Genomic DNA, 21,819 nt, shown 5'->3' with positions numbered 1-21,819 from the left:
ATACGCCATTGAAAGATGTACAAAGTTTGGTGCAACACCGGCAGTTACGGTGACAACCGGAAGTACTCGTGTTTTCGTGCGTAAACGAATAAACGCTAGCTGATTTTAGCTACGTTACCTTTCATTAATGCCACATAGGAGTTAACGTGAACCTAATTTCCGAATAGGAGGATAACAAACGTTTTAAGTGAGTTATAAAACACTTTTTTTTTAAAGTTATTTTTCAACAAAGAAGTCTTGGGTAAAGCGAGCCGTTTACATTAGCTAACATTAGCTTTTGCTAGTCAATATTAGCTTGTCTTCACGTTGTGTTTTCTCCAACAGGGATAGATCTATGTAGATCAATGTAGTTGTTTAGAAATGTTTACGAGGAGTTATGGTGTTTAATTACTACCTGCCTTTTTGAGATGATGCTGTTTATATTTTTATTTGAGTTGAAAATACTATTAACTTAGCTAAATTGTTGTGGACCTACTGCTTAAGATTCGATAACTACATTATCATAGCTACTATTCAAGTATATATAGTATTCAAAATAGACTAAACGTAATGGATAACATAAGAACTGATTTAATCACATGTCTTTAGGCATTGTTATAGATTCAAAGTTACATTTTACTTCACATATGAAGAACGTTACTAAATCAAATAGATTAACATTAGATTATGCAATGCTCTTTTTACTGGACTTCGAAAACAGTCAATTGAAAATGTTCAACTTCTTCAGAACTGTGCTGCTAGACTTTTAACCAAAAACAAGGAAGAAAGAACATTTTATCCTGGCTCATATTATCTCTTAGATTCTAAAATGTAGAATATAGTTACATTTTATTTTACTTGCTCTTAATAGTTTGGGACCGACCTACAATGCAGACTCTCTGACGTTTTATAATCCTTCACGAGCTCTCAGAACTTCTACTGCTGGGTTTTTAAATACACACAATTATACCCACACGCAGCTCAACCTTTTTTTTAAATTGTGATCCAATATTATGGAATACCCTACCAAAAGCGCGCGCTCTCTCTCTCTCTCTCTCTCTCTCTCTCTCTCTCTCTCTCTCTCTCTCTCTCATTATTAATATTACTACATTATTTTGCGAGCTTTCATCAACAGATGGAGATTGCTTGGCTTCTAGATGTAGCTTATCATTTGGAGTTTTAACACTACTTAAACCATCTTGGTACTTTGTTTAATGTTACATCCAGATATGTCCATGTCCCATCTGTATGGGAGGAGAGAGGAGGAGGACGAAGGTGTGGAGGTGGAGAGCTTTGAGGTGACAGACTGGGACCTGGCCAACGAGTTCAACCCAGACCGCCGCAGACACAGACAGACCAAGGATCAGGCCACCTATGGGATCTGGGCTGACAGGGACTCAGACGAGGATGAGAGGCCTAGCTTTGGAGGCAAGAAGTAAGGCATGGGTTTATCTCTGCTATGTCTAACCATAGCGTAACCTAAGCCCTGACCCCAGTTGGGAAAACACAAATCTAACAGGATGGAAACAATATTCAAAAGAGAATAAACCTCAATACAAGTCCCCATGTTTTATTTTTCTACTAGATCTAAAGACTACAGTGCTCCAGTGAACTTTGTGAGTGCTGGTCTGCGGAAGTCTGCAGCAGAGGAGAAACAGCAAAAAGTAGAAGGAGACTCTGATGACTCTGAAGATGATGGTCCTTCAGCACCGCCCCCCCCCTCCTCGCAGCACTGCTCCCAAAAAACTCCAAATGGTACATTTTGTTGTGTGTTTGTTCTTTACCCATTTCAGTTTATTCTGTAAGTGTTTTGTCAAGAACTATTTTCTTTTCTTTTTTGCTAGGGTAATTTCCAGGGTAATTTCCGGGGGAATCCGCTCCAGAGGTTTGCAGGGGGCATACAGTCTGGGAAAGGCATTGGTACCTGGGAGAAGCACACAAAGGGAATTGGACAGAAACTTCTGCAGAAAATGGGCTACCAACCAGGCAAAGGCCTGGGCAAAAATGCTCAAGGTGGGTAGGCCTGAGGAGGCTATATTATTGAGATATTTAGTAATACTATGTGTTTTACAGGAACAACAGAGTAGAGTTGATATACTTTGACTGTGCACCCTCTTATTACTGCAGGTATTATAAACCCCATTGAGGCAAAGCTTCGTAAAGGCAAGGGAGCAGTGGGTGCTTATGGTAATGAGCGGACAAAGCAGAGTCTTCAGGATTTTCCTGTGGTCGACTCAGAGGAAGACGAGGAAAAGGTAGGTGTAAAAAAAACAAAACAGAAAAAACACCCACTGTTCATATAGTAGAAGTGATATTGTCGAGTCATTTAAAGTTATTTTGACATTATTCTCAATGTCTGTGTAGGAGTTTCAGAAGGAGCTTGGCCAGTGGCGTAAGGATCCTGCAGGCTCTGTGGGAAAGAAGAAACCCAAGTACTCCTACAGAACTGTGGACGAGCTGAAGGCTAAAGGCAAGCTGGCGGGGCGCAGTACAGCGGCATCCGCTGGACAGTTGGCACAAGTCAAGGTATGTTTGAAAAGACTGGCATTAACACTCCTTTGCGTCTGTCTCACAGGAATGTTATCAGGGCATTATTGAATTAGCCTGTAATGTTATAATAAGCATCAGGAACTTCAGATAATTCTACTTTTACACTCCGTACAAGCCCCTGTGGATGACATTATAATATGAATATAAGCACATTGTCCGCTGCCAGTTATGTCTCTGAATCTCATTCTCCCCTTATCTGTTCCCATTTTAAGGTAATAGATATGACTGGAAGAGAAAAAAAGGTTTATTACAGTTACAGTCAGATGTCCAACAAGCACAGTGTTCCAGATGAAGGTCCACCAAGTTTGTCCACTCAGGATCAGAAGGGATCCGGCTTTGCTCTCCCTGAACTCGAACATAACCTGCAGCTACTGATAGACCTCACAGAACAGGACATATTACAGGTACGAGGGAACCAAAAAGATCTGCCAAATATCTACGGCTACAAGATTCTACAAGTTTTCTATGTACAAATCCGCTACTTCTTCGTCTACCACATACTGACATGCTTTCTCTTTTGCCATCTTATTTCCCACCTGCTGTAGTCCGCCAGACGTCTGCAGCACGAAAAAGATGTAGTTGTGTCTCTGAGCCACGAGTCACGAGCACTGCAGAGCAGACTAGATGCAGAGCAAGATGCCATCCAGAGAATGGAGGCCATTCTGGCATTAGTGGCGCGTTTTCCTTCTGGGGAGATGGCACCTGGGGAAGGACCCACCCTGCAGGTGAACAGTGAACGCACACAGACTGTTTCAGCTTTTTGGTCCTTGCTCTGTTATCACATCATATTCTCTCATTCATCCATTTAACTTTTATTTATAATCGAGAGATCATAGAGGGCCGACCCTCATTTACTATGACATTGAGTCATTTACAAAAACATAAAAAAGGAAAACAAAATGACAAGTAGATATACAAACAGAGAAAAGCAAATACCGTTATAGATATAGTAAAATCCATTGTGTAACAAAATAAAGTATTTAAAAAAATAAAAAAAGCCCAGAGTTTTTGAAATTAGGATAGATAATTTGACCATTTTTTTCCAAAGCTATAAGGGAATTGATTTTAAGGAGGTTTGGAATTTTGTTTCAGGAGTCAGGGGCACGATAATTAAAAGCAGTTTGTATAGGTCATTGTTGATTCATTGATGCCTTCCTTCTCTTTTTCAGGAGTGTGCCCGGATCTTTGAGACTTTACAAACTGACTTTTATGAAGAATACAAGACAATGGGATTGGCAGACCTGGCTGTAGCTGTTGTTCAGCCGTTACTTAAAGAGAAACTTCATTCCTGGGACCCTCTGAAGGTATGTTCTTGAAATGATCTTCATTTGAGGTAGCTACAAACTTTAATCAGAAATAATTAATTAATAAAGAAGCCACCACTTCTCAGACTGTTCTCTGATTATTTCAGGACAGCTCTTATTGTCTGGAAGACATCGGTCAGTGGAGAGCAATCCTTGAATCTAGAGACCTCCATAGCAGTGCCCCAGATTCAAACATGGACCCTTACCACAGGTCATTTTAAACACACAAAACCTATAATAAGCTGTGTTCATGTATTTACATGAAGTAATTCTATTGGCTAGGTGTTACAGCCTGTGTTTGACTACATATGTGTTGTGTGTTTGTCGGTCCAGACTGTTGTGGGAAGTTTGGATCTCAGTGATGCGGGTCTGTGTGTCAGGCTGGCAGCCCCGTATAGTAGGGCCAATGGTGGACTGCGTTGAAGTGTGGGCTCCTCTCCTCCCCCTGTGGATCCTGGATCACCTGATGGAGCAGCTGATCCTACCCCGGCTACAGCGCGAGGCAAGACACATCTTCACTTAAAGACACCTTTACTTGGATGTAGAGAAAATGCATTGCAAGCTGCTTTTCTTCAATTAAATTTCTGTTTCCTGTTTGATAGGTGGACACCTGGAACCCTTTAACTGACACAGTGCCCATCCACTCCTGGATCCATCCTTGGCTGCCTCTGCTCCAATCACGTCTAGAGCCTCTATACCCACCAATCAGGAGCAAACTATCCAATGCCTTGCAGCGGTGGCATCCCAGCGACACTTCAGCCCGCCTCATCCTGCAGCCTTGGAAAGATGTTTTCACACCAGGTGCATGGGAGGCCTTCATGGTGAAAAATATCATCCCTAAACTAGGTATGTCTTTATCAGTGAATATAATATATAACAACGTTACTTTATGCCATAGTAGTGGAATAAAATATTAATTTTCCATGCAGTCTTATCTTTCGATGTCCCTCCTTTTCCCACTGGTTTCTCTTCTTCATGTGATGGCTTCTTTGTCCCTCCTCAGCTCTGTGTCTGGAAGAGCTGGTTATCAACCCTCACCAGCAGCAGATGGAGCCATTTCACTGGGTGATGGACTGGGAGGGCATGTTGTCCCCCTCGAGCCTTGTGTCCCTGCTGGACAAAAACTTCTTTACAAAGTGGTTGCAGGTCAGTGAATATACTTTCACAGAACATAAATTAATTAGCATGCACTTAACTGCCGTTAATTATCGTATATATTTAATTGTATTAAATTTGTTTGACTTTATGCCTGTGTGTTTCGGTGATTATAGGTATTGTGTTCATGGCTGAGCAACAGTCCTAACTACGAGGAAATCACTAAATGGTACCTGGGATGGAAAAGCATGTTCAGCGACGCCTTGTTGTCACAGCCGCTCATTAAAGAAAAATTCAACGAAGCTTTGGACATCATGAACCGCGCAGTGTCTTCGGGCATGGGTTAGTATTGCATACAGTCTCAGACATATGAAAAGTATAGAACAGCATTTCCTTTTTATAAAATGATGATAATTCAGCCCTTTTTCTTTTCTCTGCTGCAATAAAACATGACAACACTCATTCTTTTTTATTTCCACAGGTGGATATATGCAACCTGGTGCAAGGGAGAACATTGCGTATCTAACACAGACGGAGAGACGAAAGGACTTCCAGTATGAAGCGATGCAGGAGCGCAGAGATGCAGAGAGTGTGGCTCACAGAGGCATCAGTTCTGGTGTGCCGACTAACTTTAAAGATCTTATCCAGGCTAAGGCAGAGGAGAACAACATTGTCTTTATGCCCTTAGTGGCCAAACGGCACGAGGGCAAACAGCTGTACACCTTTGGGCGTATTGTCATCTACATCGACAGAGGGGTTGTGTTTGTGCAAGGAGAGAAGACTTGGGTGCCCACCTCTTTGCAGAGTCTGATCGATATGGCAAAGTGAGGGTGGACTGACTGAGTCCTTGGTCTGCTAAGTGTAAAAGAGAATAACAATAGCAAATGTTCGCCTTTTTAGCTAACTTCAGTATGCTGATCCTTGTCATATGTGTCTTTGTACATTTTTAAGTGTCAATAGAATTGAATAAATCATTTTTGAATGTATATGGCCTCTTTTTTTGCTGTTTACATTAGATTTGAAATGTAATGCATAGTACATAAATCCATTTGTTTTGTTTTTTTAAATGTCATTAAGTCGGTAAGTTCATCTGTTAAAGTACAGTATACAGCATCATACATATACTGTTCATGTATATGAATAAATGTTTCTGTTCGTATGGGATAATTTAACAATAGAGATAAGGATAGGGACTAAATATACATTTCCTTTTTTCTTAGTGTAGTGCAGTCTTTTAGAATGGTTCATTTGTTTTCTGTAGGTGGCAGTGTAGCTGCAGGTTCCTCGAGATATCCGCTCTGGGGTTTTTGTCACGGCAGGGCTTCCGTCCATCTTCAGCGCTTTGCGGTTAAACAAAGTATCCTGTAACGTTACGTGTGCATTTACGGACGATTTAGGAATTCCAGATTTATTTTTCCGTCACTGAGGTTTGTGCTTATTAATAGATATCCCATCAAACATACAAGTTATTCACGGGTTTTTAATCTATGAATGGAAACCTGCCTTTACAAGCTAACGGTTGTTAGCCAATAAGCTAGTCAGCCATCACAGAGCTAAAGTGCTAACATTAGCTAGCTTGCTAATAGATTAATACTGTTGGTACAAAGTGTAATTACCCAACGGCGTTTACATATTATCTCTCTTTTATTGTATTTGGCCTATATATGTGTGTGTTCCCTCGTCTTTATCCAGCCAGCCATGTCGTCGGACGCCTTGAAGAAGCGAAAGCCGAAGGTTCTCCGTAGTGAAGGAGGAACCCCAGAGATGAAGCGAGGTCGAGGAGATGTGGAACAGCAGGTAGGACACCGCCGGGAGGCACCGGTTGACCCCCAGCAGAAAGACTGGGCTCAAGGTCCTCTGTCCGTTTAATTAAAAACCGTCGAGTTTAAGTTTGTCTTTAATTTAAATACTGATGTGCTAACTACTTTATCCACTCTAGCGAGTTAGATTTTCCCATCGTCCACGAAAATGTGTCTATTGTAGAAAAGTATAGATAAAATCTGCATTTGTGTTGGCATAAAGGTCCTCATGTGATTGAAACACTAAACCGTTGTTGATAAATGATTTAAAAAAATATTATATTATAGTTTGAATCAAGTTCGGTGTCCGAAGAATCCCTGCTAGTTGTGTTGAACATTTAATCACTCCAAGAAGGGAGTCAAATTAAAGCATGACAACAATGGTGTGATATATTGTATATATTGATGGATTTCCAGGATGTGCGTGTGTATAATGAGGAGGTGGAACTGGACAGCAGGGACCCTGAGCAGGACTTCCTGCAGTACAAAGAGTCATGTGAGAGTTTGGCCACACTCATGAGCGAGATCCAGGAACTGAAAGCCGATGGAGACAAGGAAGGGGTAAGAATCCTAATTTTAAGATGCACACATCCAAAAAATGATAGACTGATTTCATAGTCAGTTTTACAAATTAGTTAAACTCATCTATTCTCAGGTGTCTCTCTCAATGTGATGTGCTGGTTTGTCACTGTAGAGACAAGTACACCCCTCCACAGTACAACGTTATACATGCATTTTGTGGTATTGGTGAATATAATATATAACAACATTAGTTTATTAGCACAAATGAAGTGATAAAATCAATTGTATATAACAGCAAACTCATAGACTGTGCAGGAGAGGTAAGAAACCCCAAAGGGCTTATAGTAAAACCTCCTCCCTAGGATTTACAATGTATCCTAAAACTATGGATATTTGTTTCTTAACATAATGAGATAAAAAAACAGGTTACTAGTTACAGTAGTAATATTAATATAATAATAATACAATTTATTTATCAAGTGCTTTTAAAAGGTACTCAAAGACGCTTTACAGGTACATTAATATTTAATAATAACTAAAACAATCGTATAAACACCCAACTCACATAAGCACACATACTGAGTATATTAACTATGGCACCGATGTTATTTAACTTGAATACTGACAGTGATGGACAGATTTTGATAGAGAAAGGACTGATATTCCAAATTGAAGGTCCTCTGTATTTCATGGCATGTTGTCCAAGAGTTGTGTGATAATAAAGGAGATGAATATCCTTTGCTTGTCATTGTACATTTGTAAATATGATCCCAGTTCAAGTGGATTCTGTGACTTCACCTGGACAATTATGAAGTCTTACTAGTTGTGTCTGTTCTCAGAGTGCTGAGGTCGAGCAGAGACGCATGCAGGGCTGCATCCACTTCATGAATCTGAAGAAACTCAATCGTCTGGCTCATATGCGACTAAAGAGAGGCAGAGACCAGACACACGAGGTAATTCCCACACAACTCTCAAGTGCTCTTCAACTTTCATGAGCAATTAAAGAAATACCATATTAGGTTAAGCTCCCTCTATTCAATTCATTTGTTGGGGCGGGGGAAAGTGCTGCCTCAACTACCATTTTATGCTGATCAGGAAATGCAAGTTGAACACTAAGCACTTTGTTTCTACTTTTAACACCTAACTGTAGAAGCTGCCACTGTCAGCAGAGAGAACTTATACACCCTCGGGTTTGTTTTTATATTGATTCAGATTCAGATCTTGGATATTGATCCTTGTTCTGATTGAATCCTGTTTCTTATTCTTGGCATATTGTTTGACGTAAACCTATTTCCAGGGTCACCCGGGTCGTGTTTACAAACCAAACTTAAACTCCCCTTTTTTCTCCTTCAGGCAAAGCAGAAAGTGGATGTGCTGCACCTTCAGTTACAGAACCTGCTGTATGAAGTTATGCATCTTCAGAAGGAGATCAGCAAATGTCTGGAGTTCAAGTTAGTACAAAATATATCATTCAACTAGAACAGCTTTTACTCTGAACATACTTGAGACTAAGCACGATACAAATCTACTGAGGTTATTAATCATTATATATAAGAAGTACAAAAAAAAGCACACTTTATTCATGTAGCACTTTCATTTAAGAAGATTACAAAATGGTTTCTTAAAAAAAAGAAGGATCTTATCAATCCCTAGAAATAAAGACACTCCCCTTCTTTCTGTCAGAGATACATTTATAATCAGTCAGTATGTAAGTCAAAATGAATTACTCACCTTAAAAGATAGCCAGTGAGAATGTATAGTTCTACAAAAAGTTGCTCATGTGGAATAAAGCTTGTGAAAATGACTTACTTACTGTTGATGGTTCACGTTCATATTTTGAGGAACACATGCTTCCACGGTGGGAATGATAATAGACCTTATTTATAAAGCACCTTTCACACACAAAATGCTGAGTTAACATAACTTTCCCTGATCCAGGTCCAAGCATGAGGAGATAGACTTGGTGTCTGAGGGAGAGTTTTACCAGGAAGCGCCACAGGACATTTCCAGGCCTCACCTCACCAAAAATGATCCCCACCAACTCACACTGGCACGACTGGACTGGGAGCTCGAACAGAGGAAGAGGTACGCAAACCTGCACACAACATAATGCATTAGTAGGCTGCTGGGGTTTAAAGGGGAACACAGAGCAGCTGTTTTAAATGTGTGTTCGGATACAGGTTGGCAGAGAAATACAAGGAGTCACAGTCCACAAAGGAGAAGATCCAGAAGAGCATCGAGGTGAAGAAGGAACATCTGACAAGCTTGCAGCCAGGACTCAATGCCATCATGCAGGTATAACAGCTGTTTGGTTGCCATATTATAAATGTTTTGAGCTTTGATGGCACCACACTATTGCTACTTGCACACTGCAAGCCTTGGCGCTCAAGCCGGGTTTATTGCTCAGATCACACATTCACATTGTTTTTTAAATGTCAGATTCTAGTTTGAACTGGTCTCATTCCTGACAAAGAGGTCACGCAGCATGCTGTCGTAAGGAGGTAAACATGGAGGCCACTGAAGTCAGCGTTTCCAGTTTCAATTATAAGTTGATGTGCAGTGAAAGCCAGCGAATTTGTGAGCAGATGATAACGAGGATGAGGAGAAAGAGAGACACATTTTAACTTGTGACTTGAATGGCTTACTGAAACGCATTTCATTCAAGATGTCAAGGTTTTCTTTGTGTTCACCGAGTGACTGCCGCCAGAGCAGAGTTGTGACGAATGTCGAGTGGCATGAATTCCCATATGACTTTTCAGACTGAATCGCATTAGGACCACATATGATAGTGGCCCAAATCAGAATTGAAAAGATCAGATTCCATGTGATTTGTAATCTTCACATTATTATGAAAAAGAAACATCTGAGTCACAAAAGACAAAGAAAATCTGATTCGGGCCACTTTAGCCTTCAGTCTGAACGTCACCTGCCACTCTGGTTTTGTTCCAGTCGCAGCAGCTTGGAGCATTCATTTTGCAAAGTGTTTTAAACACGTGTTGTTCATTTATTATTTATGATATTGACTGACTTCTTCATTGAGGGGAAGGTTTTAACTGCTGTCCCACCAGGCGAACACCACATATGGATCCTCTTAATGACAATACAATTTCTGCTCTCTCTTCTTGCCCAGGCCTCCATCCCCGTGCAGGAGTACCTGTCCATGCCCTTTGAACAGGCTCAGATACAGACAGAGGTTGCCCGCCACCTGCCTCCACCTCTCTACGTCCTGTTTGTTCAAGCCAATGCCTATGGCCAGGCCTGTGGTAAGCAGTCATTAGAGAATATCCTATCTTTCAAGACGAGGTAGAGTTTTCTTTAGGAATTGTAAGCTCTGAGTTTCAAAGATTTTATTTTGTTTCCATATCAGACAAGAACCTGAGTGTCTCAATCAGTGGTGATGTGGATGAGGCCAAGGCCCTGTCCAAACCTCCAGAAGATTCCCAGGGTACAAACACTACTGTACATGCCCGCCATCACACATGTGTGCACATATCACACAAACACTTAAGTTTTGTTGTGCAGTTCATCTTCTGATATACTGCTTAATATTTCAAGATATTGTATTTGTGAGAAATACATCTCTAACAAAAAAAGCCCCGGCCATAATTATGTGTTTTCGTTTCATCCAGATGATGAGAGTGACTCAGATGCAGAGGAGGAGCAAGAGAAAACAGTAAGTTTCAGTCCTGGCTTTACTCTCAACACGTGCGCACACACACACACACACGCACACACACACACACACACACCCCCACCCTTAGGGCAGTGAGTTCAACAATTTCTTAATATACCCGTCTTTGTAACGGACACACAAACTGTCCCTGAAGCCCCAGCTGCCACACGTTGTAATCTGGCAAGTCGGGGAGCGGCAGCTATCGATCGCTTCCTGCATCCCTATTAGTGCCAGCTCGGGGATTCTGGGAAATATTTAATAGAATTGCTAGGTGACAGTAACCTGAGCCCAACTCGGGCATGCACGCTCAGCACCAAAACAGTGCTCATTTTTGTTGTCGCAGTGTCTGTTGGGATGTTTCTCTAGTGAAGTAAATATATATTTTCTAAATGACTGATTTGGGAATAAATGTCTGTATTTTGTTGCAACAGCTCATCCGAAACACCTTCTTTTACTTTTTTATTTTTTACTGCCGCCTACACTCTTTTTTATCTGTAACGGAAGAGGACAAAAATCCTATAGATGCTAAGTCACTATCATGTTTCTCCTGGAAACGGCTGAAATTTGATGCTAATTGTTTTTCCAATTTAGTCAATATGCCACATTGTCAAACATGCACTTTGGCTTTCTTTTCATCTCTTGTTTCCATCGCTTTTTATTGACAGAAGAGAAGAAGGCCAACGACAGGTGGCCAGCTGGATGACAAAAGACGGGAGATGCTGAAAAGGCACCCTCTGTCCCTCTGCTTGGACCTCAAGTGCAAAGGTAACTTGTTCTACTTTCGTGATGACTTCAAGTATTAGTGTCTGCACCAAAAAGGCTTGTGTATTGTGTGCATTCATATTCAGCACATTTGAGCCCAAGTATTTACAAATCATCCGTAATGTATCCCAAGCTTTTCTGTGTATTGTGGTAACTCTATACCTACCCGATAGTACGGGAAAGAAAGTGACCCAGTCTGCTATGATGTCATGACACCACTTGACCCTCGTGTTCCCTCTGCTGGCCAATAAGAGGAATAGTGACAGATTATAGGGAGATCTGCATTGCAGGCGTAACTCTACCTAAAGGGGGAGGAGGGAGAGGGGTGAGAGAGATGCTTGCAGCATTGTGGGTCTGCAGCACCTACAACATGCTGTAAGCATATTTTCTCTAACCTCTGCTTGTATTTCTAGAGCCTTCCCTCTTCCCAGTTGTCTTCACTGCTCCAAGCTGCAGCAGTCAATTTACTGCAGTAAAAGCAAAAAGAGAGCAGCGTAGGTGTCAGTGAATGACGGAGTGTCACAGAGTTCACAGTGACTGCAGTGAAAGAAGACCATCAGCATAGTATATGTATCCCCTGGGTGCTACTAGCTGCCGCCGTGACCACACCCTGTTATTGCTCTCATAATGCGCTGCAGTGTAAAGTAAACCCTCAGGGACCTTCACCGGGAGGATTAATGAAAAGAGGGGGGAGAGAGAGTATTGAGCTAGTAATGGATTTGTTCATCACCATGTGTTCTCCATTATGTCTCCACAGATGGCAGCATCCTCCATCTCTTCTTCTACTACCTGATGAATCTGAACATTATGACAGTCAAGACCAAGGTCTCCACCGCCACAGACCTCAACTCCGCCATCAGCGCAGGGTGTGTGTGTGTGCGTGCGTGTGTGCGCGTGCGTGTGTGCGTGTGTGCGCGTGCGTGTGTGTGTGTAGACTTAAAGGGATAGTTTGGTTGTTTTGAAGTGGTGTTGTTTAAGGTACTTATCCATAGTCAGTGTATGACTGCAGTAGATGGCGGTCTGCACGCCCCCAGTTTGGATTACGGGCAGGAAAGTAAAGCAATGTACTGCAGTGGACGGGGACAGCAGCAAAACACATTTTAGCCACCTAAAAGAAAGACGCACTAAAATAAATCGATATCAGTGTACGCTACATTTAGAATATTTTCACTGCTTTACCTCGCCGTGAGACAGCGAACTGAAGCCATTATATCCATAAACTCTCTTCAAAGCCACCAGACTCTCTAAAAAACACAGTAGTTTCACGTTGCTGGACACTGGTTGCTTGTTTAGTTAGTTTGTGTTATTGTGTGACTTTGGTTAGTACAGATTCACCAAAGTCACACAATAACACAAACTAACTAACCGTTCGATGCAGCGATAGACCAGCAACCAGAACTGAAGCATAGATAACTGCTTCACTTCCCAGTTGGAAAGAGCTGACTCATGACAAGGTAAAGCGGTAAAAAAATATTCTAAATATATAGTAGATTTGTTTTAGGTAGTAAATTACATATTGCAGCTTCCCCTCTCCACATGCTTGTACTCCTGCTTGTTTCTCCAAACTAGGGACGTGCATATACTGTAGGTAATACACTCATTATAGATAAGTACCTCATAAAACTTGAAAACATCCAAAATATCCCTTTAAGCATCTGCCTTCCTCTCTGTCCCTGAAAGGAAAGTCTAATGATGTTTTCTTTTGCAGGGACTTGCTGAAGTCAGACACTGTACTCAGCTGTCTCTACTCCAGCGACCAGGGACGAGAAACGCCCAATCCAGCTAATCGCTACCAGTTCGATAAAGTCGGGTGAGGATGCCAAGTAATTAAAGGAAATGAGAAGATGTGTAGTGACTCATACTTTATTTCAATTTAATGACATTCCATCAGAATTAACCCATAATTTCACGTTTAGGATCGTTTCCTTTGCTGATTATGTGGAGGAGCTGGGCCATGCCTACATGTGGGTGCAGAGTCTAGGAGGACTACATTTTCCCAAAGATCCTTCAGAGGTGTGTGTTGAAATCAAGTATACTCCGTGTTGAGCACAGTTTCTGTGTGTTGCAGCCTCATCATGTTGGTATATGCTCATGTTTTGTTCCAGGGTGTGAGTGTGGGCAGTTCCCTGAGCGCCAGCCACATGGAGAGCACCATGAAGCTGCTGAGGGGACGACTCCAGTCCCGTTTGGCTTTGCACAAACAGTTTGCCTCTTTAGGTACATGACATGTTAATGACCACACGTCAAATTCTCCTGAAGAAGAGATGGGACATTTTGACTGAGATTGTCTGTACTCGTGTCCTCAGAACACAGCATCATCCCGGTGTCCAGTGAGTGTCAGCACCTGTTTCCTGCCAAGATCATCTCCAGTTTAGCTCGCTGGACCACCACCACTCACCAGGAGTACACGGTATACACTTAGAAACACAAATGTACAGATATTTGAAAAACACTTGTTTTTAAAAATGTTTTATTAATTCACCTCACTGGGATATTTCACTTTTTTGGTAGGAGCTGCCATATACTCGTCATGTGACTGATGCTGGGCTGGCGAAGGAGACTGATCTGTACTTTATGGCTGTGGTGGAAAGGGGCACAGGTAACATACTCGCACTGATGATGGAATTGGCCATTGTATTTGATTCTTATAACCCGCCTGCCTTGATTTCTTTCTTTGTCAGCTCGTCTCCAGGCCGCCTTGGTGCTGAATCCCCGTTACCCAGAAGTCTCTCCTCTGTTCTCCCTCTCCCTCAGCTGGAAGGGAGAGCGCAGTGGGCGCACTGACGACAACCTTAGAGTATGAGCATTGTTCATTATTGATCACTTATGTTCCATAAGCTTGTGCTCGCTTGTTGCACGAGCTCATTTTACGTCTAGATATTTCTGGCTCTAACTGACTCATCTTTCCCTCTTTTAGGCCATGGAGAGCGAGGTCAATGTGTTCAAAAAAGAACTACAGGGGCCTCGTCCAGGACACCAGCTTCTGACCAATCAGTTTTCACGCCTATGCGTCTGCCTGGACGTGTATTTGGAGACTGAAGGTCAAGATGACAGTGTGGAGGGACCACTTGAGTTTCCCAGAGAAAAGATGTGCCTGCGCACCGTCAGGTACACAGTCACAAGAAGCTATTAGTTAACTAAATGTGCTTTTGTATCGGAAGAGATTTACTGCATCTCTGAACTCTCTTTCTCTTTCTCAGGGGTCCAAATCGTCTGAAGCCATTCAAGTACAACCACCCTCAGGGCTTCTTCAGTCACCGCTAGATTTGTCCATATGATTCTCACTGCTTGTACTTTACTCTTAACTTCCTCAAGCTTACCTTTTGTGGGTCTTTGACAAACAAAGTATCCATTTTTAAAAGTATTTTTACCTGTTTGAAAATAAAAATAAAACACCATGTTATTTTCTTGAAGGAGTGTGTATCTGGTCTATTTAAGGAACTGTTGCACCCATGCTTTGTTGTGCACTCCCAATTTATTTGATCTATTATCCCTCTGCTTTCCTCTCCATCCTCACCTCTGCACTGCTCTATTTATAGGCATCGTCTGCTCTAGCTGATTATTATGCCATTGTAGTTCCTTGCCACAGCAAGCTGAGTCATTTCCCCCGAGAATATTGTCCATGGAATATGATATTTTATATATTTCAGAGTCAGCGGATTATAAATCAAAAGGTCAAAAGCAAATTTTTGACCTTTTGATTTATAATCCCAGATATGTTAATGTAATAAAAAAAACAGGTTGTTATTCAGGATACTGATGCCAAACATTAAGGATTACAAGTGTTCAGCTAAAATATCACCCTCTTATTTTCTCAGATCCAGACATATCCAGACATAGACCATCATAGATTTATGGATGTATGTAGTAATAATAATAATAATAATAATAATAAACGTTATTTGTATCGCCCCTTTCATACAAGAATTGCAGCCCAAAGTGCTTCACAGCAAAAACATAAAAATGAGTACAGAATTAGAGAGAATAAGAGCATTTACAGTACAATAATCACGGTGTTGATGTAAATGAGTGTGAAATGGCTGAATTAAAATAGCAACAATGAGTTATAATGTTTCGGACGAAACACCTGGGAACATTACAGAATAAAAGCATTTAAATGAGTTTAAAGTGGCATAGAGTAGCAGCATTAAAGAGTGTATAAGTAAAGAGATATGTTTTTAGTTTACTTTTGAAGATATTGAGCGAGCTTGCCTCCCTAATGTCTGCAGGTAAAGTGTTCCACAGCTTTGCTGCATAATTGCATAAAGGACTGCATCCCAGATTTTCTTTTGGATGTTTCTGGGAACATCTAATAAACCTGTAGTGGATGATCGTAATGTTCTTGGGGGCATCATAGTTTATTAGAGAGTTGGCAGTGTAACTTGTAATTAGAAGAAGCAAAGGGGGGGTGATTACTATTTAGAATATGAGTGAGGATTTTCATTTTCGATGGTGAGAAGAGTCCTGCCATTGGACTCGTACAGGAAAAGTGAACACTAGCTATTCAGATTCAAATGTACTTGTATTAAGGGAAACATTTGTAATTTGTGTTTTATGACGTTGTAGCTAATCCCATTAATACAAAGCCATCTATCAGATGCAGGGATTGGATTTGAAGGGAACACTGAAATCCTCCCAATGTCAGAAATGTATCCAAAAAAAAGATGAATGGCTTTTTTTTTTTACCATCTACTCTACTCATTAATAAATCTGATTAAAAATGCAGTTACACAATTTCTGCGTGCGATTGTAGAAATCTATGAATAGCTCAAATACTACTGTAAGTCATAACCGAAAGGTGACAGGGTTTGTGCCTCAATCATTTTGTATGGTTTGAAAAGTGAATGCCTGTTCTGTATTAATACTAAGCGTACTCATGATATTCAAACTATTACATGACTTATGTTTATGGTAATATTGAATCACTGCTTCAGTGTGTGAACATTCCTCTTTGCACTGAGAAAGAGCTGGAAATAAAAGGCAAATATGAGTCTGTTCTGTGCATGCAAGCAGCTCCTGATTTATACATGAGCGTGGTCTCTGGGTCGTGAGGAAGGGTGCGGTGGCTGCTGCTGCTGGTGGGTACGGCTCCCCCTCTCCTTAGCCGCAATGCAGTGCCGTTTCTCGCAGCATTTACCTTTCAGGCCTCACACCTTGCCTGATTACTCTTGACACTTCTCTTTCATAAATCCTCACTTGAGGTCAACGCACTATTGATTTATTTATTCTTTTGAAGTGCAAACAGATTAAGAAATATCCCAAAAGCATTTTGTTTGATTTTTCATTCTTTATTTGTCAGTTTCATATTGCATATTCTCAGCAGTTAATACATAACACATAGTCATCATTGTCCTAGCATTGCAGACCAGAGGAAGTGATACACTGCAGTTCACCTGTCAGGAGAAGCTGCATTAATGTGCACAACAAGCAAAGATTCAAGTCTTTCTTACGGATGTATCTGTAAATATAATATAGACATTTGTATCTCCTTAAATATATGCTTTATATATAATATATGTCACAATCTTTAGCTTGACATTGTTTTGACATCTCTGCCCTTGAAGGCTTGTGTAGGTACAGCAGGTCCCTGCGGTCCCCTTCAGCAGGATTCAGTTTAAATGCACTTGTTATTTATTAAGGGCAGTTGTCACATTCAGATAAAGAGTTTAGAGCATTCTGCATTCACTACAGTCATACATCAGAAGCATCGGGGGGGGGTGTAGTGGCCATACGTAGGGAGCAGTGGGTTATTTGCTACGGATATCACTATTGCTTACATACCATTAACCTGCTTTGCTTTGGACATTTAAGCGCCCATCCTAACAGCTGGGTGCATCCAGCCCCTTTCTCCTGCTCTTTACCCTGCTTTTCTTCCCTCCATCATAGTTATTTGGCATCTCCTCCTCTCCTTGTGCCTTGAATCACAGCTTACTATTCTTACTTCTTGGCCTTCTCCTCCTTGTTCTCCTTTGACTCTGTGCCGGAGGATTTCTCTGCCTTCCCTCCATCCTTCGCCTCCTTACTCTCTTCTTTACTGGTTTCCTTTTTCACCTCTGGCTTCTTTTCGTCTTTCTTGCTCTCTGTTTTCTCGGGTTCAGCTTTAGGTGCGGACTTCTCTTCTGGCTTCTTCTCCTCCTTCTTGCTCTCTGCTTTCTCAGGCTCTGCTTTAGGAGCAGGCTTTGCCTCTGGCTCGGCCTTCTCTGATTTAGGAGCAGCGGGTTTCTCCTCCTTGGCGGGGGGTGCACTCTCTTTAGGCTCAGACTTGGGGGCAGGTTTGTCCTCCGCGGGCTTGCTGGGAGCAGCGGGTTTCAAAGCATCATCCGTCTTTGGCACTTCATCTGCCTTGCTCTCTTTCTTTGCATCAGGTTTATCTTCTTTCTCTTGCTCTTTCTCCTTGGGTTCGGGCTTCTTCTCCTCCTTCACTGGTTCTTTCTCCTTCTTTTCCTCCTTGACAGGCTGAGGCTTCTCCTCTTTTTTCTCCTCTTTAGGGGTGTCTTTAGGGGTGTCTTTAGGGGTGTCTTTAGGGGTGTCTTTAGCGGCGGCAGGCATGGCCTTCTCTTTTTCTGGAGACTTTGGTTCAGGGGATGTAGGACGAGGAGATTTAGATTCAGGGGATTTGCTGGGTGGGGATTTTGACACAGGTGACTTTGACTCATCTCCTGCAGGGGATGTGACTGCAGGTGACTTTGACTCATCTCCTGCAGGGGATGTGACTGCAGGTGATTTTGACTCATCTCCTGCAGGGGATGTGGCTGCAGGTGATTTTGACTCATCTCCTGCAGGGGATGTGGCTGCAGGTGATTTTGACTCATCTCCTGCAGGGGATGTGGCTGCAGGTGATTTTGACTCATCTCCTGCAGGGGATGTGGCTGCAGGTGATTTTGACTCATCTCCTGCAGGGGATGTGACTGCAGGTGACTTGGGCATTGGGGATTTGGCTGCTGGTGATTTAGACTGAGGGGATTTTTGTGGAGATTTAGATTCTGGAGATTTGACAACAGGAGATTTAGGCTGAGGGGATGCAGCCTGTTCTGGAGATTTGGGCTTCTCTTCTTCTTCGCCTGCATCCTTTTCCTCTCCTTTCTCCTCTGCTTCCTCATCCTTCTCCTCTTCTCCTTTTTCTTCCTCCTTCACTTCTTCTCCCTCTCCCTCTTCATCCTTATCTTCTTCTTCTTCCTCCCCTTCTTTGGTTTCTTCAGCCTTTTCTTCCTCTTCTTCCTCTTCTTCTTTCTCTTCCTCCTCTTCCTCCTCATCTGCGTCCTCTGTCACCTCTGTCACCTGGGTCTCATCTGTCTGTTCCTCCACGATGACTGTGTCTGAGATCTCCTCTCCTTTCATTTTCAAGTGGGAAGGGATTCTGCTCTCCAGGTAAGAGTACGGACCTCCTCCTGAAATGAAGCGATTCTCCTCTCCCTCCAGTAACTTCCTGTTTTAAAGACAAAGACACTCAGTCAACAAAAATGTCAACAACTTTTATCACTTAGAAGTTAAAAAATCTATTTAATTATGTGTGGTTTTAAACCCTGACTAACCTATAAGCAGCAATCTCAATATCTAGCGCCATCTTCACATTCAGCAGCTCCTGATACTCTTTCAGCTGGCTGGCCATCTCCCATTTGGTGGTTTTCAGCTCATTGTCCAGCTGATTGATGGTCTCCTGCAAAAAGAAAACGGGTCAAATATTATGCAGATTGTATGAAAGGTCCAATTAATGTGGTTTTCCCTATGTGTGATAAGGGAGATGTTTGTGTTGATTTCCTGCCTGTAGGGAGTTGAGGTCATCGTGGTGTCTGTCTTCACTCTCCATACGCTGCCTCTCCAGTGAATCCTTGGTTCCCCGAAGGGTCTCCAGCTCAATAGTGCGGCTCTGGAGCTGACGGCGGTACTCTCCGATTTCCTCTTGGCTTCCACGAATGGCACTGTGGTTGGACCGAGCTGCATCAGACAGACGCTCCATACGCACTGCAGAAAATGGATACAAAAGAATGTACACGATTTAGAAATCACATTTGCTGTGTCACACCATTGAATGGCTTGTGTCCAAAAACAGTTTGAAGTGAATGGCTGAAATTCTGCATTATTATTCAGTCCATAGATTTGCATTATTTTTTAGACATTTGACCTATCCTCAGTGAGACTCTACCAGGAGCCTGAGTAACCTTGGCAGTGTCCATCTGTCAGTCAGTAGTCTGACTCAGCTCCCTCCCTCCCTCCTCCAAGCTTGAAAGACCCACACTGCTGCAGTCAGCTGGACACCACACAGGGAAGGTCATTATGTTTACACCTTTCACTGCTTATATCAAGTCAGCATGTAGATGTGCTTTAAGGGTCAATCTATAAATCGTTAAATTCTGTGACATGCAGTTCGGACAAAACCCTGCTTTGGCCTTTAAAGTTGTCGATTGTGTATTTGTACAGTATCACAAAATCACAGAAGCGCTGTGTGCATCCGATGCTCCATTTTCTTGCAGTATAATTGTGAAGAGGAATCTCACAAGGCATCATCATCTATCCGGCATATCTACATACTAGCTTACTTCTACATCCTCTGTGAACCCCAGTCACAACATCAGAAAGGATGACTGTTAGAGTAATGAAGCTTTCTTGTCCTCCTACCACAAACAGTGCCCTTGAAATGACTATTCTATTTGTAGAGGTTCAGGGTAAGAGACACACCCACTGTTACCCACAGTGAGAGTACAAATTAATCACAGTCTCCTCTCTGTGTGCCATCTCACTCCTGCAGTGCTTGCCTTAAGTAAAACAATTATCATTCTGCGGCAGCGATGCACCCACAGAAAGCCGCAGCATTTAAACTGGAGGTCATATTATTAAAATGTTCATCTTATTTTGCATTTTATATTCATGATATCTGCCTTGATTAACTTTTCCTGCAATCGCTTATTTAACATCCTCTCTTTAATTAAAGTGTGCTTTCTGGTTGGTAAGAAATCGGTTATCAAGGCAGGACCAGTATGTTTAATAGTTTATGGTCTCATATTAAAAAGTAAGTGACCGTTGTAACCCTGATATGAGTCCGATACTGCAAGACATTGCTCATTCACTTTAAGTCATCTTATGAATAACTAGGGATACAATTAGGCTATCACTAGTTCAAACGTTAATTAGACTTCAGCACCACGGACAGAGAACAGACACTGCTGCACACTGAAAAGCGTACGCTGAACTTTCTCTGTGGTTTAAAAACTAAGAGATTTATTAAAACTTTCCCATTTTGATAAAACTCACCTTTAAACCATTCTTCTGCGTGTGTTGAGCTCTTGGATGCGTGGCCGTCCAGCTGCGCGCGGATCTCTCGCAGTGCGCCGGTGACGTCCGCCTTCATCGTGTCTCGCATGTCGAAGCTCACCTGAGCGCCGTGAATCTGCTCGAGGAGCTCTGCCACTTCTTCCTCGTGGTTCTTCTTCAGAAAAACGCCTTCCTCATCCAGGGCACAGAGCTTCTTGTCCAGCTCCTTTCGCGCCAGCCGGCACTCTTCGACATACTTTTTCATGGTGCGCGCAGCAGCCTCCATCTCTTCCCGGTTTCGCGCTTCATCTTCGAGCCTCACCCGCAGGTGCTGGATGTCTTCATCCAGGTGCTCGTGCTCCAAAGCTGCGCGGGCCTTCTCACCGGTCAGCTGCTGCAGGAGACCCCTAAGGTCGCCCAGCTCTCTCTCGTAGTGGTCCCCAACCGAGCTGCGCCCAGCCTGGTTCTGCCGCAGAGCTTCTGCTTCTGCCTCCAAGTTGCGGTTGTGCATCTCCAGGTTGCGCACCTTGTCGATGTAGCCGGCGAACCGGTCGTTGAGGGTCTGCAGAATCTCCTTCTCGTTCCTTCGCGTCATGTCGCCGTTGAAGTTGTCCAAGCTGTCCACGGTGGGTGGCTGGCTGTAGTTGAGGTGGCGGCGCTGGGAGTGAAAGCCGCTGGAGGACATGGTGGAAGGCCGAGCCTTGCGGTATGAAGTCGGGCCGAAGAGGTGGTGCTCTACCGTGAAACTCATGTTGGCTGTGCCGGATGAGAACTGACTGCAGCAGGAGCGGGAGTGCTGGGCTTTTATAGGAGGGAGGGAAAACTCACTAGTCAGCACTAGGACTCTCTATTTAAAGAGATATCTGTTCTTCAGAGAAGTACTGCC

General features: G+C 42.6%; 3 protein-coding genes across 3 annotated transcripts; 2 read left to right on the top strand and 1 right to left on the bottom strand.

The window, feature by feature from the left end:
- The first annotated feature begins 29 nt into the window (after positions 1–29).
- Positions 30–5,914, top strand: tfip11 (tuftelin interacting protein 11). Its single transcript, XM_029440575.1, is given in 16 exon segments — positions 30–187; positions 1,207–1,414; positions 1,565–1,693; positions 1,695–1,734; positions 1,824–1,992; positions 2,107–2,234; positions 2,344–2,505; positions 2,742–2,933; positions 3,075–3,254; positions 3,699–3,833; positions 3,941–4,044; positions 4,167–4,335; positions 4,436–4,679; positions 4,837–4,979; positions 5,105–5,270; positions 5,410–5,914. Coding segments are annotated over 15 exon segments (2,514 nt in total). The 5' UTR covers positions 30–187; positions 1,207–1,208; the 3' UTR covers positions 5,757–5,914.
- A 282-nt stretch (positions 5,915–6,196) lies between these two features.
- On the top strand, positions 6,197–15,097 carry thoc5 (THO complex 5). The gene is made up of 20 exons (XM_029439843.1): positions 6,197–6,355; positions 6,621–6,725; positions 7,145–7,288; positions 8,089–8,202; positions 8,603–8,700; positions 9,188–9,334; positions 9,430–9,544; positions 10,380–10,512; positions 10,617–10,694; positions 10,879–10,922; positions 11,588–11,687; positions 12,442–12,550; positions 13,393–13,494; positions 13,601–13,697; positions 13,790–13,901; positions 13,991–14,094; positions 14,196–14,283; positions 14,366–14,481; positions 14,602–14,792; positions 14,885–15,097. The coding sequence occupies exons 2-20, from the start codon at positions 6,627–6,629 to the stop codon at positions 14,946–14,948; spliced, it is 2,055 nt and encodes a 684-aa protein (XP_029295703.1). The 5' UTR covers positions 6,197–6,355; positions 6,621–6,626; the 3' UTR covers positions 14,949–15,097.
- A 1,864-nt stretch (positions 15,098–16,961) lies between these two features.
- On the bottom strand, positions 16,962–21,771 carry LOC115013870 (neurofilament heavy polypeptide-like). The gene is made up of 4 exons (XM_029440417.1): positions 20,934–21,771; positions 19,447–19,646; positions 19,217–19,341; positions 16,962–19,110 (listed from the first exon to the last, which is right to left on the bottom strand). Exons 1-4 carry the CDS (start codon positions 21,682–21,684, stop codon positions 17,622–17,624), a joined length of 2,565 nt encoding a protein of 854 aa, XP_029296277.1. The 5' UTR covers positions 21,685–21,771; the 3' UTR covers positions 16,962–17,621.
- Between the last annotated feature and the right edge of the window lie 48 nt (positions 21,772–21,819).

This window comes from Cottoperca gobio, chromosome 9, assembly GCF_900634415.1.
Source record: "Cottoperca gobio chromosome 9, fCotGob3.1, whole genome shotgun sequence".
NCBI lineage: Eukaryota > Metazoa > Chordata > Actinopteri > Perciformes > Bovichtidae > Cottoperca > Cottoperca gobio.
The sequence above is the reverse complement of the archived record's forward strand: the minus strand, read 5'-3'. Positions and strand labels throughout refer to the sequence as shown.

What these genes read in the sequence shown, in the direction of transcription:
- thoc5 (XM_029439843.1), top strand. Translation starts at nt 6,627, where the DNA reads ATGTCGTCGGACGCCTTGAAGAAGCGAAAGCCGAAGGTTCTCCGTAGT. An exon ending in GAGCTCGAACAGAGGAAGAG is followed by an intron (nt 9,335 to 9,429) that starts GTACGCAAACCT and finishes GTTCGGATACAG; the next exon opens with GTTGGCAGAGAAATACAAGG. An exon ending in CTTGGACCTCAAGTGCAAAG is followed by an intron (nt 11,688 to 12,441) that starts GTAACTTGTTCT and finishes ATGTCTCCACAG; the next exon opens with ATGGCAGCATCCTCCATCTC.
- LOC115013870 (XM_029440417.1), bottom strand. Translation starts at nt 21,684, where the DNA reads ATGAGTTTCACGGTAGAGCACCACCTCTTCGGCCCGACTTCATACCGC. An exon ending in CGCAGAAGAATGGTTTAAAG is followed by an intron (nt 19,647 to 20,933) that starts GTGAGTTTTATC and finishes CATTTTCTGCAG; the next exon opens with TGCGTATGGAGCGTCTGTCT. An exon ending in ATGACCTCAACTCCCTACAG is followed by an intron (nt 19,342 to 19,446) that starts GCAGGAAATCAA and finishes TTCTTTTTGCAG; the next exon opens with GAGACCATCAATCAGCTGGA.